At 35.5% G+C, this 11,772-nt stretch overlaps 2 protein-coding genes across 2 annotated transcripts; both read left to right on the forward strand.

Annotated features, from left to right (window-relative positions):
* The first annotated feature begins 525 nt into the window (after positions 1-525).
* LOC116025306 (trans-cinnamate 4-monooxygenase-like) lies at positions 526-3,554 on the forward strand. The gene is made up of 4 exons (XM_031266503.1): positions 526-1,430; positions 1,633-1,766; positions 2,702-2,856; positions 2,899-3,554. Exons 1-4 carry the CDS (start codon positions 646-648, stop codon positions 3,340-3,342), a joined length of 1,518 nt encoding a protein of 505 aa, XP_031122363.1. The 5' UTR covers positions 526-645; the 3' UTR covers positions 3,343-3,554.
* A 5,524-nt stretch (positions 3,555-9,078) lies between these two features.
* On the forward strand, positions 9,079-11,064 carry LOC116024705 (ubiquitin-conjugating enzyme E2-17 kDa-like). Its single transcript, XM_031265676.1, has 3 exons — positions 9,079-9,237; positions 9,772-9,876; positions 10,673-11,064. Exons 1-3 carry the CDS (start codon positions 9,094-9,096, stop codon positions 10,814-10,816), a joined length of 393 nt encoding a protein of 130 aa, XP_031121536.1. The 5' UTR covers positions 9,079-9,093; the 3' UTR covers positions 10,817-11,064.
* Positions 11,065-11,772: the final 708 nt, after the last annotated feature.

Below are 11,772 nucleotides of genomic sequence, written 5' to 3' on the forward strand. Positions count from 1 at the left end.
ACAAAAATAAATGTTCAAACACAAATGTCAAATTGAAATTACAACCAAACATATTTTGATGATAAAAAGTAGAAAACGTTTAGTCAAAAAGGTTTTAATTGGGAAGGGTAAAAGATTTCATTTCTTTAAAATAATAAGGTTAAAGATGGAAAAAAAGTTAGGAAGCTACTAACTTATTTTGAAACGCTACCTAAGGTAGCATTCAAAAATATGGTAGCATTAAAAAATAAGCTCTTATTTTAAGCTACTAGCTTATTTTAGGAACATTATCTAACAGAGCTTATTGCTTATCAGTAGCTTAAAATAAGTTATAAGTTCCTAAATAAGCTCTGTCCAATGGATTGTGATCATATTATTTTTGGGCATGTTTGAGCGTATTGTGGTAGTTTAAAATAAACACGTGAGGTAGGAAAGTTTGGACACAAAATACAAAGGCTAAACATAAATATAAACATATGTGTGACCAAAAGTTTCATGGGTAGCAATAGTGCCCAACTACCACCACGCACTCTCTCAACCTAACGCCCTCTTCTTCATCAACCATTCTTGTTTCTATAAATAAATTCCCCATTCTCTTCTCTTTCCCTCACTTCAATCACTCTGATTCTCCCACCTACCTTTTTCTACTAGCACTAGCAAGAAACCATGGATCTTCTCCTCTTAGAGAAGACCCTTCTTGGCCTCTTCTTCGCCATTCTTGTCGCCATTGTTGTGTCCAAGCTACGCGGCAAGAAGTACAAGCTCCCGCCGGGTCCTCTCCCGGTGCCGGTGTTCGGGAACTGGCTCCAGGTCGGGGATGACCTGAACCACCGGAATCTCACCGATTACGCCAAGAAGTTCGGTGACATTTTCCTTCTGAGGATGGGGCAGAGGAACCTGGTGGTGGTGTCGTCGCCGGAGCTAGCGAAGGAGGTTCTCCACACGCAAGGGGTGGAGTTCGGGTCCCGAACCCGGAACGTGGTGTTCGATATCTTCACCGGGAAAGGGCAGGACATGGTGTTCACCGTCTACGGCGACCACTGGCGGAAGATGCGGCGGATCATGACGGTGCCCTTCTTCACCAACAAGGTTGTGCAGCAGTACCGGCGAGGGTGGGAGGACGAGATCGGGTTGGTGGTGGAGGAGGTGAAGAAGAATCCGGAGGCGGCGACCACCGGGATTGTTCTCCGCCGCCGCTTGCAGCTCATGATGTACAACAATCTGTTCAGGATTATGTTTGACCGGAGGTTCGAGAGCGAGGAGGACCCCATGTTTAAGAAGCTCAGAGCTTTGAATGGTGAGAGGAGTAGGCTGGCACAGAGCTTTGATTACAACTATGGTGATTTCATCCCCATTTTGAGGCCTTTCCTCCGAGGCTACTTGAAGATCTGCAAGGAGGTTAAGGAGAGGAGACTGCAGCTATTCAAGGACCACTTTGTTGAGGAGAGAAAGTAATTTTTCTTTTCTTTCTTGGATTCATCTTTACATAATTTAATTCACTTCAACAAATTGAGCTCTGCATTTGGCCTTGTTAATTTAAATACATCCTCTTATACCTCGGGATTGGGAATTTAACCTTTCAAAAAGAATCTCTTTCAAGTGTTTTATTTCAAGATTTATTAGTCTCTGAGATTCTTGGTTTGGATGTTGCAGGAAGCTTTCAAGCACAAAGGGCATGGACAACAACAGTCTGAAATGTGCCATAGATCACATTCTTGAAGCCCAGCAAAAGGGAGAGATCAATGAGGATAATGTCCTCTACATTGTTGAGAACATTAATGTTGCTGGTATGATTCACCACTCTCCCACTTTTGTCCTTATATTATGGAATATCCTTGCTGTTTTTTATTTTAATTGAGTAGGGTCGAATTGCATATTTACATGTCTATTAATTCACCAAGTCAACCCTTGGACAAATCCCAAAATTTCTGTATGCTTCTGTGAGATACATTGAAGTATGCAAATCTAATTTGAGAACAGGAATTTTCAAACTTATCACCTTTGACTACAACTATACATGGTTGGGCTGATTTGTTTTTGGCTCTGTTTAAGTGTGGAGGAGTGATTGATTCTTTTTTGTTAAATCAAATGCTTACCACTACTTCAAAAGCTATAGCCGGTAGGGGAGGCACAATTTTATTTGTTTTATAGACTGAGTCGAGAGGCAGGGTGTTGGACTTTACCCTTTATCGGCCTCTGCCCAATGACTAGCCACCAATTAACGGGCTTAGCCCTTCGTCGGCCTCCACCAACATTTTTGTTTTTTTAGTTCCCTAATTCTCAGTAAGTTAGAATTGGTGACAAGGGACATTGAGGAGAGGCTTCCTTGGTGGTTGTTTGATTTGGGATTTGGTGTTTGTCATGATTTGAGCTTCCCCTTTACTAGTGTGAGATGGTAATATCTCCACATCAGCATGCTAATTGAATGGTTTAGAAATAGTGGTTTTTGGGGATTGGTTGGTGGCAAAGAACACCTGATATCTCACCTACAAAGCTTGCCTCAAACAATATTATGTCTTTTTACTAATCTTAAGGTCACTCCTGACAGAGACATGTAATTCTTCTGTTTCATGACTAAACTATTACACTTCCTTAAAGAGATTGTGGTAATTGATTACATAAATACTAATGAAACCAACATCTAAAGAGCTGAAATTAGTGTCTTTTGGTAAGACAATGACCATGGTAATTGCTAATATGATGGATGGATTATTTGTTGCAGCAATTGAAACAACCCTGTGGTCGATCGAGTGGGGCATTGCAGAACTGGTTAACAACCTGGGGATCCAAAAGAAACTTCGCGAAGAGATTGATGCAGTTCTGGGACCGGGAGTTCAGCTAACCGAGCCAGACACCCACAAACTTCCATACCTTCAGGCCGTGATCAAGCCAGACACCCACAAACTTCCATACCTTCAGGCCGTGATCAAAGAAACACTTCGTCTTAGAATGGCAATTCCTCTGTTGGTCCCCCACATGAACCTCCACGACGCCAAGCTCGGAGGGTACGACATCCCTGCAGAGAGCAAAATCTTGGTGAACGCTTGGTGGCTAGCTAACAACCCCTCGACCTGGAAGAACCCGGAGGAGTTCCGCCCAGAGAGGTTCTTTGAAGAGGAGAAGCACGTCGAGGCCAATGGCAATGACTTCAGATTCCTCCCGTTTGGCGTTGGCAGGAGGAGCTGCCCCGGGATCATCCTGGCCTTGCCAATCCTCGGAATCGTGCTGGGGCGCCTGGTTCAGAACTTTGAACTCTTGCCCCCTCCAGGACACTCCAAGGTGGACACCACAGAAAAGGGTGGCCAGTTCAGTCTCCACATCTTGAAGCACTCCACCATTGTCATGAAGCCAAGGTGTTTTTAACTCTTCTTGTGTTCTATTACTTTTTTTATTTTTATGAGGTTGTGAAGGAATTTATTTTGTTACATGATGATGATGGTGTTGTATTGAAAGATAAATCCCCAGGCCACATTGGATTTTCACCTAGCTTGTTCTACTTTTATTTATTTAAATAACAATATCAGTTCAATAAGACGTGAAATCCATGGAATATCTATTCATCATTAGTAGTTCAACTGCAACAAAATTGCATGTGTTTACCCAAATCTATGTATATGCCCTTTGGACACTCTTCCTTTGTCCCCAACCAAATGCACCCTAAAAGAAACCAAATGCACCCTAAAAGAGTATAAGATATCCTAAAAGATTACATTGCCGTACATCAAACTCATCCCTAAAATAGGCCAATTATTGTCCACACAGTGCTTAATGTATATTATATAAAATAATGTATTTTTAGTATTCAAATAATATATTTTTTCAAAACTCAACGTGCATTTTTAATAAATTAAAAGTATATTATTTGATAATAATATGATTTACACAGCTCCGTCATTGCGTTGACCATGGTCTCCCCAATAATAATTATCTAAAATAATATACACTAAATACACCTATCAATCTTACGTCCCACTCCACTTGGATTTTATTTATTTATTTATTTAATGTTTTTTAAATGCAAATAGAAATTGAAAGATTCCAAATCTTGCAATTCTTTCACATACAGTTGTGTACTTTTAGGTTTTTTTTTTTTTGTTTTTTTTTTTGTTTTTTTTTGTTTTTTGTTTTTTGTTTTTTTGGAACCTTTACGTTAATAATAATAATAATAATAATAATAATAATAATTCATTGATGGCCATCCAGGGATTTTAAGTGCTAGAAGAGTTAGGCCTTCTCCATTTTTTCATTTTGACACAAGTTTTTAGACCAAAAAACTAACCCATAAGTTTTTACACAAATGGGAGAATGAGTTTTTAGCCATATTTTTTTCACTGCAAATATGAGTTTTTGATAGAAAATGGTGGACACTGCACAGGAAGAACCTGCGCATGTGAGGCGCAGTCGTAAATCATACTTTATATAAATATATATATATAAAACTTTTTTTTTTCTTTTTTTTCTGTTTTAGATTTTGTTTTATTTTTTATTATTATTATTTTTTTTTCCTCCACCCCATTGCCTCTTTCCTAACCATACTTGCAAAAACTCATCAAAAACCACATCAAAATTACAACTATTGAGGAAGGCCTTAGCGAAGGTTGCAAAAAAAAAAAAATGCTAGAAGAGTTAGCGAGGAGCCATAGTGGTTCTCCTTGGGTTCCCCTCCTATACCATAATAATAATAATAATAATAATTAAATATTTTGTACTTTAAAATTTACGATGCTTTTATTATAGGTCAAAAAATATATTTATGTCCCAAAAATATGATTATGTGGATAGAACATGATTCTTGCTTCCTTATGTATAGATAGAATATATGCCTAGTAGAAGTTTGCAATGCAAGTATGCAACATTACCTTCTAATTATTTTATGACACTTTAATAAGGAAAGGGAATATAAAAATGTACGGAGGAATAATTTCTGGGACAATGTTGGTAATAACTAATATAACTAGTTATCCTTATCGCAAATTATATCGTGGATCGTGGTCCACAATGCATTGTGGACCGCGGATCAAAACGACATCGTTTTGATTAATGAAAACAGACGGATGAATTCGCGCAACTCACTTTCAGTTCATATACACTGCAGTTACATTTCAACACAACTATCGTTACATTTTGATATAACTACAGTTTCATTCGATAATATAAAAACACAAATGTGAAACTGTTATTCAGTATCAGTTCATATACACTGCAGTTACATTTCAACACAACTACAGTTACATTTCGATATAACTACAGTTTCATTCGATAATATAAAACACAAAAGTGAAACTGTTATTCAGTATCAGTTCATATACACTGCAGTTACATTTCTACACAACTACAGTTACATTTCGATATAACTACAGTTTCATTCGATAATATCAAAACAAATGTAAGGCAGTATCTTTTGAGATGAACTGTAGTGTCAATTACGGGCTCCGTCTCCCACTTAACTTACTGAAACGACGTCGTTTTGGGACCACGGTCCACGATATAAGAACTGTATACTTATGTGATTGTATTAAATATAATTCAGCATTGTTGCGTTAAATAAAACTTATAAAATATATCACATTCAATAATCTATTCATTACTTTCCTCAAGTGCACTAACAACAATAAAATGTTCTGATTTTATTTAATCAACTTTACAAGACAATAAAAAGTTTTTATTTTTTGGTGATAATAAAAAGTTAGCTGTGAAATCAGACCAACACAGTACCCCTCCCTTATAGAAATCAAGAAGCAAAGTAGTTATTTCAAAAAAGTTGATAAGTGAGTGGAACATAATGTTTTTATTAACAAGTTATGAGTTAAATTTTTGTTATTATTTCTCTTTTGGTGAAGTTCATTGCACAATTTTTTTGTGTAGTGACAGCAAGGGAGATCATTATCTGCTCTAAACTTTCTCAATTACTTTTAGTTAAAAGAATCAATATTTCCAAAGTTCGATCTTGTAACCACACCCATTTGAAATGATAACAAGGTATCGTCACACTACATAGTATTTGGCAGATCATAAACTCATTATTTTGTGAAAAAAAAAGAAGAAAGAAAAGTAAAATGTAAATGGTTAGAGCTTCTCCTTTTGAGTTGTTATACATTCAATCATGGTTTGTGTTAGACTAACGTATTTTATGTGTTAGAATAATATACTTTATGTGTAATGAAATTTTTGGGGTAAAATAATAGATTTTGTGATTTAGAATAATGTACTTTCTGAGTTAGAATAATGTACATTATGAGCTATAAAAATGTATGTTGCAGTAGGTTGCGTAAAATTTTTTAAATGACGTTTTTGGACTGTGATCCACACAACAATAACTGTTGGCCAATAGTTATACCATGGACCTAGGTCCACTTTGCGAGGTAGACCCATCACAATTTACATACTGAATATTCATAATTCAAATTGTAAACATTCAGTATATAAATTGTGAACATTCAGTATGCAAATTGTGTATTTTGATCCTGGCTCCATCTTGCAAGGTAGACCTGGTCCAAAACGACGTCGTTTAACTAAGTTAGTGAGGAGTTGATGCGCGACGGATTCCGTCTGTCTAATCCCTATTATATGTAGTTTTGTGTATTCTATTGAGTGTTTATGTGTATTCTATTATATAATTTTATACATTAGTAATTTCAATACGATATCTCATGAAATAGGAATGATAATACTTATAGTGATTCTGTGTTTTCTATTGAATGTTTATGTGTATTCTAGTATTTAATTCTGTACATTAGTAATTTCAATACCATATCTCATGAAACAGAAATGCTAATACTTAGGGTAGTGATTCTGTGTATTCTATTGAGTGTTTATGTGTATTCTAGTATATAATTCTATGCATTATTGGTTTCAAATACCATACACAGAATTTGTGTAAAGAATACACAGAATCCGTATAAAGAATACACAGAATGTCAAAACATAATGCATAGAAAATTATCACACAAGTACAAATAACTAATCTTAGTGTGATTTCAAAAAAAAAAAAAACTAATCTTAGCGTTTACACTAGTCCAATCGTTAACACACATAATCCATAGTCATAATGCACATAATTCATAACCATAATGTACATAAATGATAACACCAAATACACAAACACATCAAAATCTACGCATAACTCATCTTACACTACTCAAGTTATTAACATACATAATTGAAAGGGATGTACAAAATTCGTGGACAGAATACACAGAATATCATCACAAAATATACTGAACTCATCTTATAAGTTAACAGCCGAACGAGAAACAGAATTTCCAAAAAAGTCATTAATTAAAAGAAATTCAAAACGACGTCATTTTGGATCGGGGTGCACAATGTATTTTGCACTCTGGTCGATGATAAAAGTTTCCATGGTCTACAGTAAAATTGCCTCTCCTTTTCGGCTAAAGTTGGTATTTTCAGCCCATTAGAGTTTAAGAGATTCCACTAGTATATAGTCCAATAGGCTCATTAAATTAATGTGCATGCGATGCCCGTTTAAATACTTTCTCTTTTCTTTTATTTATTAATAAAAATATCATTTTATATTCATAGCTTTACACACACACACATAAAAATATCATTTTATATTCATAGCTTTACACACACACACACACAAATATCATTTTATATTCATAGCTTTACACACACACACACACATATCAGTTAATTTATAAGTAGAAATTAATTTTAAAATAGCGTATCATATAATCTCTATTTTGTTAGGAATTTGTTTGTTGTGCCCGTTGGCCATTAGCTCTAACCGATGAACATTACAGGTAAATAGAAAAGAGATAGAGAGAAGAGATAGAGAGAGTGAGAGACAACAAAGAGTAGGGAGTTTTTCATTTCATTAGCAATGTATATGTTACAAGGGACATATATATAATACAAACAATAACGGAAATACATAATGGATACATAAATACAGAAACAGTTACAACCGTTATATACTTTATAATAATGTCCACTACTTAATATTATTTATAACATTTTTAAAAGAGTTAATTTCATTTTTGGTCCTAGATTTATAGGTGGTAATCCACTTTTAGTCATTCTTTTTCAAAACACTTCTTTTTGATCCTAGTATTATTATGACATGACCATTTTTGTCATCCGTCAACAAAATCGTTGAAATGTCCTAAAATACAATGACATTTTTCAGTGAACCACGAGTGAGCATAGAACGTAAACCCTTTGAGGCTGGAGGACCAGTTGACCATCAATGATTTGTAGCAAGGTCGGGAGTTGCGAAGGAGGAAAGCCTTTAGTTTGGAGACATGAAATACATTATGAATTTTTCAATTCTCAAGCAGTTTTACTCTGTATACCACAGGACCATTGCGTTGCAAAATTTTATTAGGACCATACCATCTCGGGGATAACTTATGGAATTGTCTAGGGGTAAGAGAATGTTGCTTGTAGTGTTGTAGACGAATCTAAACCCACTGATTAGGCTCAAAGTTTACTTCCTTGTGATGATTATCATATTGTTCTCGCATATGAGCCTGAGCCTCGTGAAGGTGATGACGTGCATGGGCCAGAATTTCATCTCGCGTCTGTAGGAACTCATCCACAGTAGCTACTCGAGCAGTGACTAATTCAAAAGGGATTAGGTGAGGAGGATTACAACCATAGACCACCTGAAACGGGGTTGTCTTGAGGGAAAAGTGAAATGAAGTATTATACCAATACTCTACCCATAGAAGAGCGTTTACCCAATGACTTGGATAACTACTAACAAGACACCACAAGTACATCGCAATTGTGTGATTAACCACCTCCGTTTAACCATCGCAATTGTTATCGATCCCTAGTCCAAGTTAACCACTCATGCTCCCTCAACTTTCAAATGTGAAGGACCACGACGGGTTAAAATATGATAGTTGAAGGACTATTGATGGTTACCTTGAACCACTAATGGTAACAATTTGAAAGTCGAAGGACCGTGTGTTCAATTTAAATGTTTAGAACTAAACGTGTCAAAATCACTGTATTCAGAGAACCCCAGATTATATTAACTCTCTTGTCTTAATTTAACTTACTGTAGTTTTAGGCTTTCTGATTGTGCTTTGTAATATGTATCAATTGATTGGAATTGAGTGTTTACATTGAAATTTATTGCACATGCTATTTGTTGCAGGTCCTGTTGCAGAAGACATGTTCCATTGGCAAGCAACGATCATGGGGCCAACAGATAGCCCTTATGCGGGTGGTGTGTTCCTGGTTTCAATTCATTTCCCTCCCGATTACCCTTTTAAGCCCCCTAAGGTATGCCTGTGGTCTGGATTTCATTTTCTTTTCTCAGAGATCGTATTTAGGTTATTGAATGTGGAGCATATTGTCGCCCACCAATGGTGGATAACTGGATAAGTGTACTTTCAGTTAGAGATATCAGATATGATAATATTTTTATCCTCAAAGATGTGGCAATATAATTTTATGTAATTTCTGGGTGCATTCACTCTCTCATCTTGACATCCCAATAGTACAAAATTAAGCTTGGAGTTTGAGAATGTGTAAATATCGTTTGTGCCACTTGCATATTCAGAACTACTCTCCACCTATGCATATTACTCCAAATAAACGTTAATAGAAACAACTTTTGTGTATCCTTCACAATATTCCCTATGGTGTTCTAGAATATATTTGAAGTTTAACAAATCTCACTGTATACTGTGTATGGTATTCCGTATTCTAGAATGCTCTCTGTGTTTTAAAGTTACACACCAGACACCACAGAATTTACGATTTCATATGAGGTTAGTGGATTTAGATAATTAAATTGTCTTTTACCTTTTTCAGGTTGCCTTTAGAACCAAGGTCTTTCACTCAAACATCAACAGCAATGGAAGTATCTGCCTTGATATTCTTAAAGAGCAGTGGAGTCCGGCATTGACCATATCTAAGGTGTGCTCTACTTCCTCTTTTTTTATTTGGAATTTTTATTCTTCTTTAGGGCATCCACAGCAGAAGAGAATAGGAGGATAATGTCAGTAACTAATAACCATGCTTTGATCTTGGACTGATGTGAGAACCATTTTTAATGCATTTCTTATTCTTGCAAATAATGGTTCATACTACAGTATTTTCTGACAAATTAAAGGAAGGCAAAGGGCTGCTGTGCGCATCATGCGCACAGCTGGGCGCCCATGCTGGCGTGGCCTGACAACTTCACGCTTTATTATTATTATTTTTTTAATTTGATTTGTTTTTATTTTTTATTTCCTCCCCTCTCATTTTCTCTTTCCTATCACACTTACAAAAACCCCTCAAAAACCGCGAAAAAACTCCATTGATAAGGATGCTCTTAGTCCTATGCAGATAAGCCAGTGTCATCATTACACTTGGACAAAAAGAAGACACCTTGGACAATTTTAAAAATTAAAACCGAATGATTTGGGGATTAGACTTGTTCCATGCGCATCCCACTTCATGTGCTTGCAGAAACATGTTGACCCTAGAATAGTACAGAGTAGTATTTATTTATTGATATTTCTATGATGTTGCATAGCATTCCTCCCTCTTGTAGTTTTTTGCCTTAAAAAAGTATAAACATCTCAAAGGGTAAGGTGGGGTGTTAGTTTCTGAAAAAAGTTACTCTGTATAACACAACTTTGGAAATCCATTCATTTTGGATTTTTATTGGAGTTTTCCTCTCATTTGAATGTGTAGCCTGATTGTGCTTTCATATTTATTTGATCAGGTCCTCTTGTCCATCTGTTCTCTATTGACGGATCCAAACCCGGATGATCCACTCGTACCAGAAATTGCTCACATGTACAAGACTGACAGGGCCAAATACGAGGCCACTGCTCGGAGCTGGATGCAAAAGTACGCAATGGGATAAAGGCGAAATGCTACCGGGGATGTCCTCCAAATATGTGTAACTTAAGTGTTTTAAATTTTTCATTATTCTTGATTCAATAAGTTGTTCGCAAGGAACGTAGTATTGTAGTTTGTGCTTGTCCAGTGGTTAACTGGTTATGAATCTTTTAATTTGTAAATATATTAATATTAATTAGACAGATTGATGTAAGGGGAAACTGTATTGTAATGTCTACTTTGGTTTCAAGCTGTTTTTCTGTTAAGTTTACAGAGCATCATTTCTATGTTTTTTGCATGTTATGTTCTGTTTGTCAGTTATCATGAATTTGAGAAGGTATGGTGATCTCCTCTATCTCTCTCTCTATTCATGTGGTTGTGGGAAGTACAGATCAGTTACAGAGAAACATTATGTATGCATTTAAGGTTTTTGTATAAACATGTCACTAATTTACGTACAATAGTGAAAGACTATCTGTCATCTTGTGTCGGAGCAAACCAACGAGGGCATCAGAAGCGTCCGTCAAGTTTAATTCATGGATGATGGGTACAAACTCACTCCTGTAAAGCCTGCAGTTGATGAGCACAAATACAAACAAGAATCCATTAACAACCTAGAAATTGAAAAAAAATTATGGTTTACTAACACAAATTTATCTCCCTCCGTCCCATTTTATGTGTCTGGTTTGGTTAACGAGTCTTGACTGAAGTTATTTTTAATTCAAATTTTCATAATATTAAGTTTAATATTAATATACAAATTTTATATATTAAGAAATTACACTAAAAGTACTATTAAACACAAAAATTAAATTTAAAAATAAATAAATAATACTAAAGAAAATAAATAAAGAAAAAAGAATTTGTTTGACCAATGTATGGTAAGTAAGACATATAAAATAGGACAGAGGGAGTAATTTATATATATATATATATATATATATATATATATATATATATATATATATATATATATATATA

This window comes from Ipomoea triloba, chromosome 7, assembly GCF_003576645.1.
Source record: "Ipomoea triloba cultivar NCNSP0323 chromosome 7, ASM357664v1".
NCBI lineage: Eukaryota > Viridiplantae > Streptophyta > Magnoliopsida > Solanales > Convolvulaceae > Ipomoea > Ipomoea triloba.

Bases quoted from the DNA above. Each gene is read 5' to 3' on its own strand.
- LOC116024705 (XM_031265676.1), top strand. From the start codon at position 9,094: ATGCTATTTGTTGCAGGTCCTGTTGCAGAAGACATGTTCCATTGGCAA. The intron at 9,238-9,771 runs GTATGCCTGTGG...TACCTTTTTCAG, and splicing joins ACCCTTTTAAGCCCCCTAAG to GTTGCCTTTAGAACCAAGGT. The intron at 9,877-10,672 runs GTGTGCTCTACT...TTATTTGATCAG, and splicing joins CGGCATTGACCATATCTAAG to GTCCTCTTGTCCATCTGTTC.
- LOC116025306 (XM_031266503.1), top strand. From the start codon at position 646: ATGGATCTTCTCCTCTTAGAGAAGACCCTTCTTGGCCTCTTCTTCGCC. The intron at 1,767-2,701 runs GTATGATTCACC...TATTTGTTGCAG, and splicing joins TGAGAACATTAATGTTGCTG to CAATTGAAACAACCCTGTGG. The intron at 2,857-2,898 runs GCCGTGATCAAG...CCATACCTTCAG, and splicing joins ACAAACTTCCATACCTTCAG to GCCGTGATCAAAGAAACACT.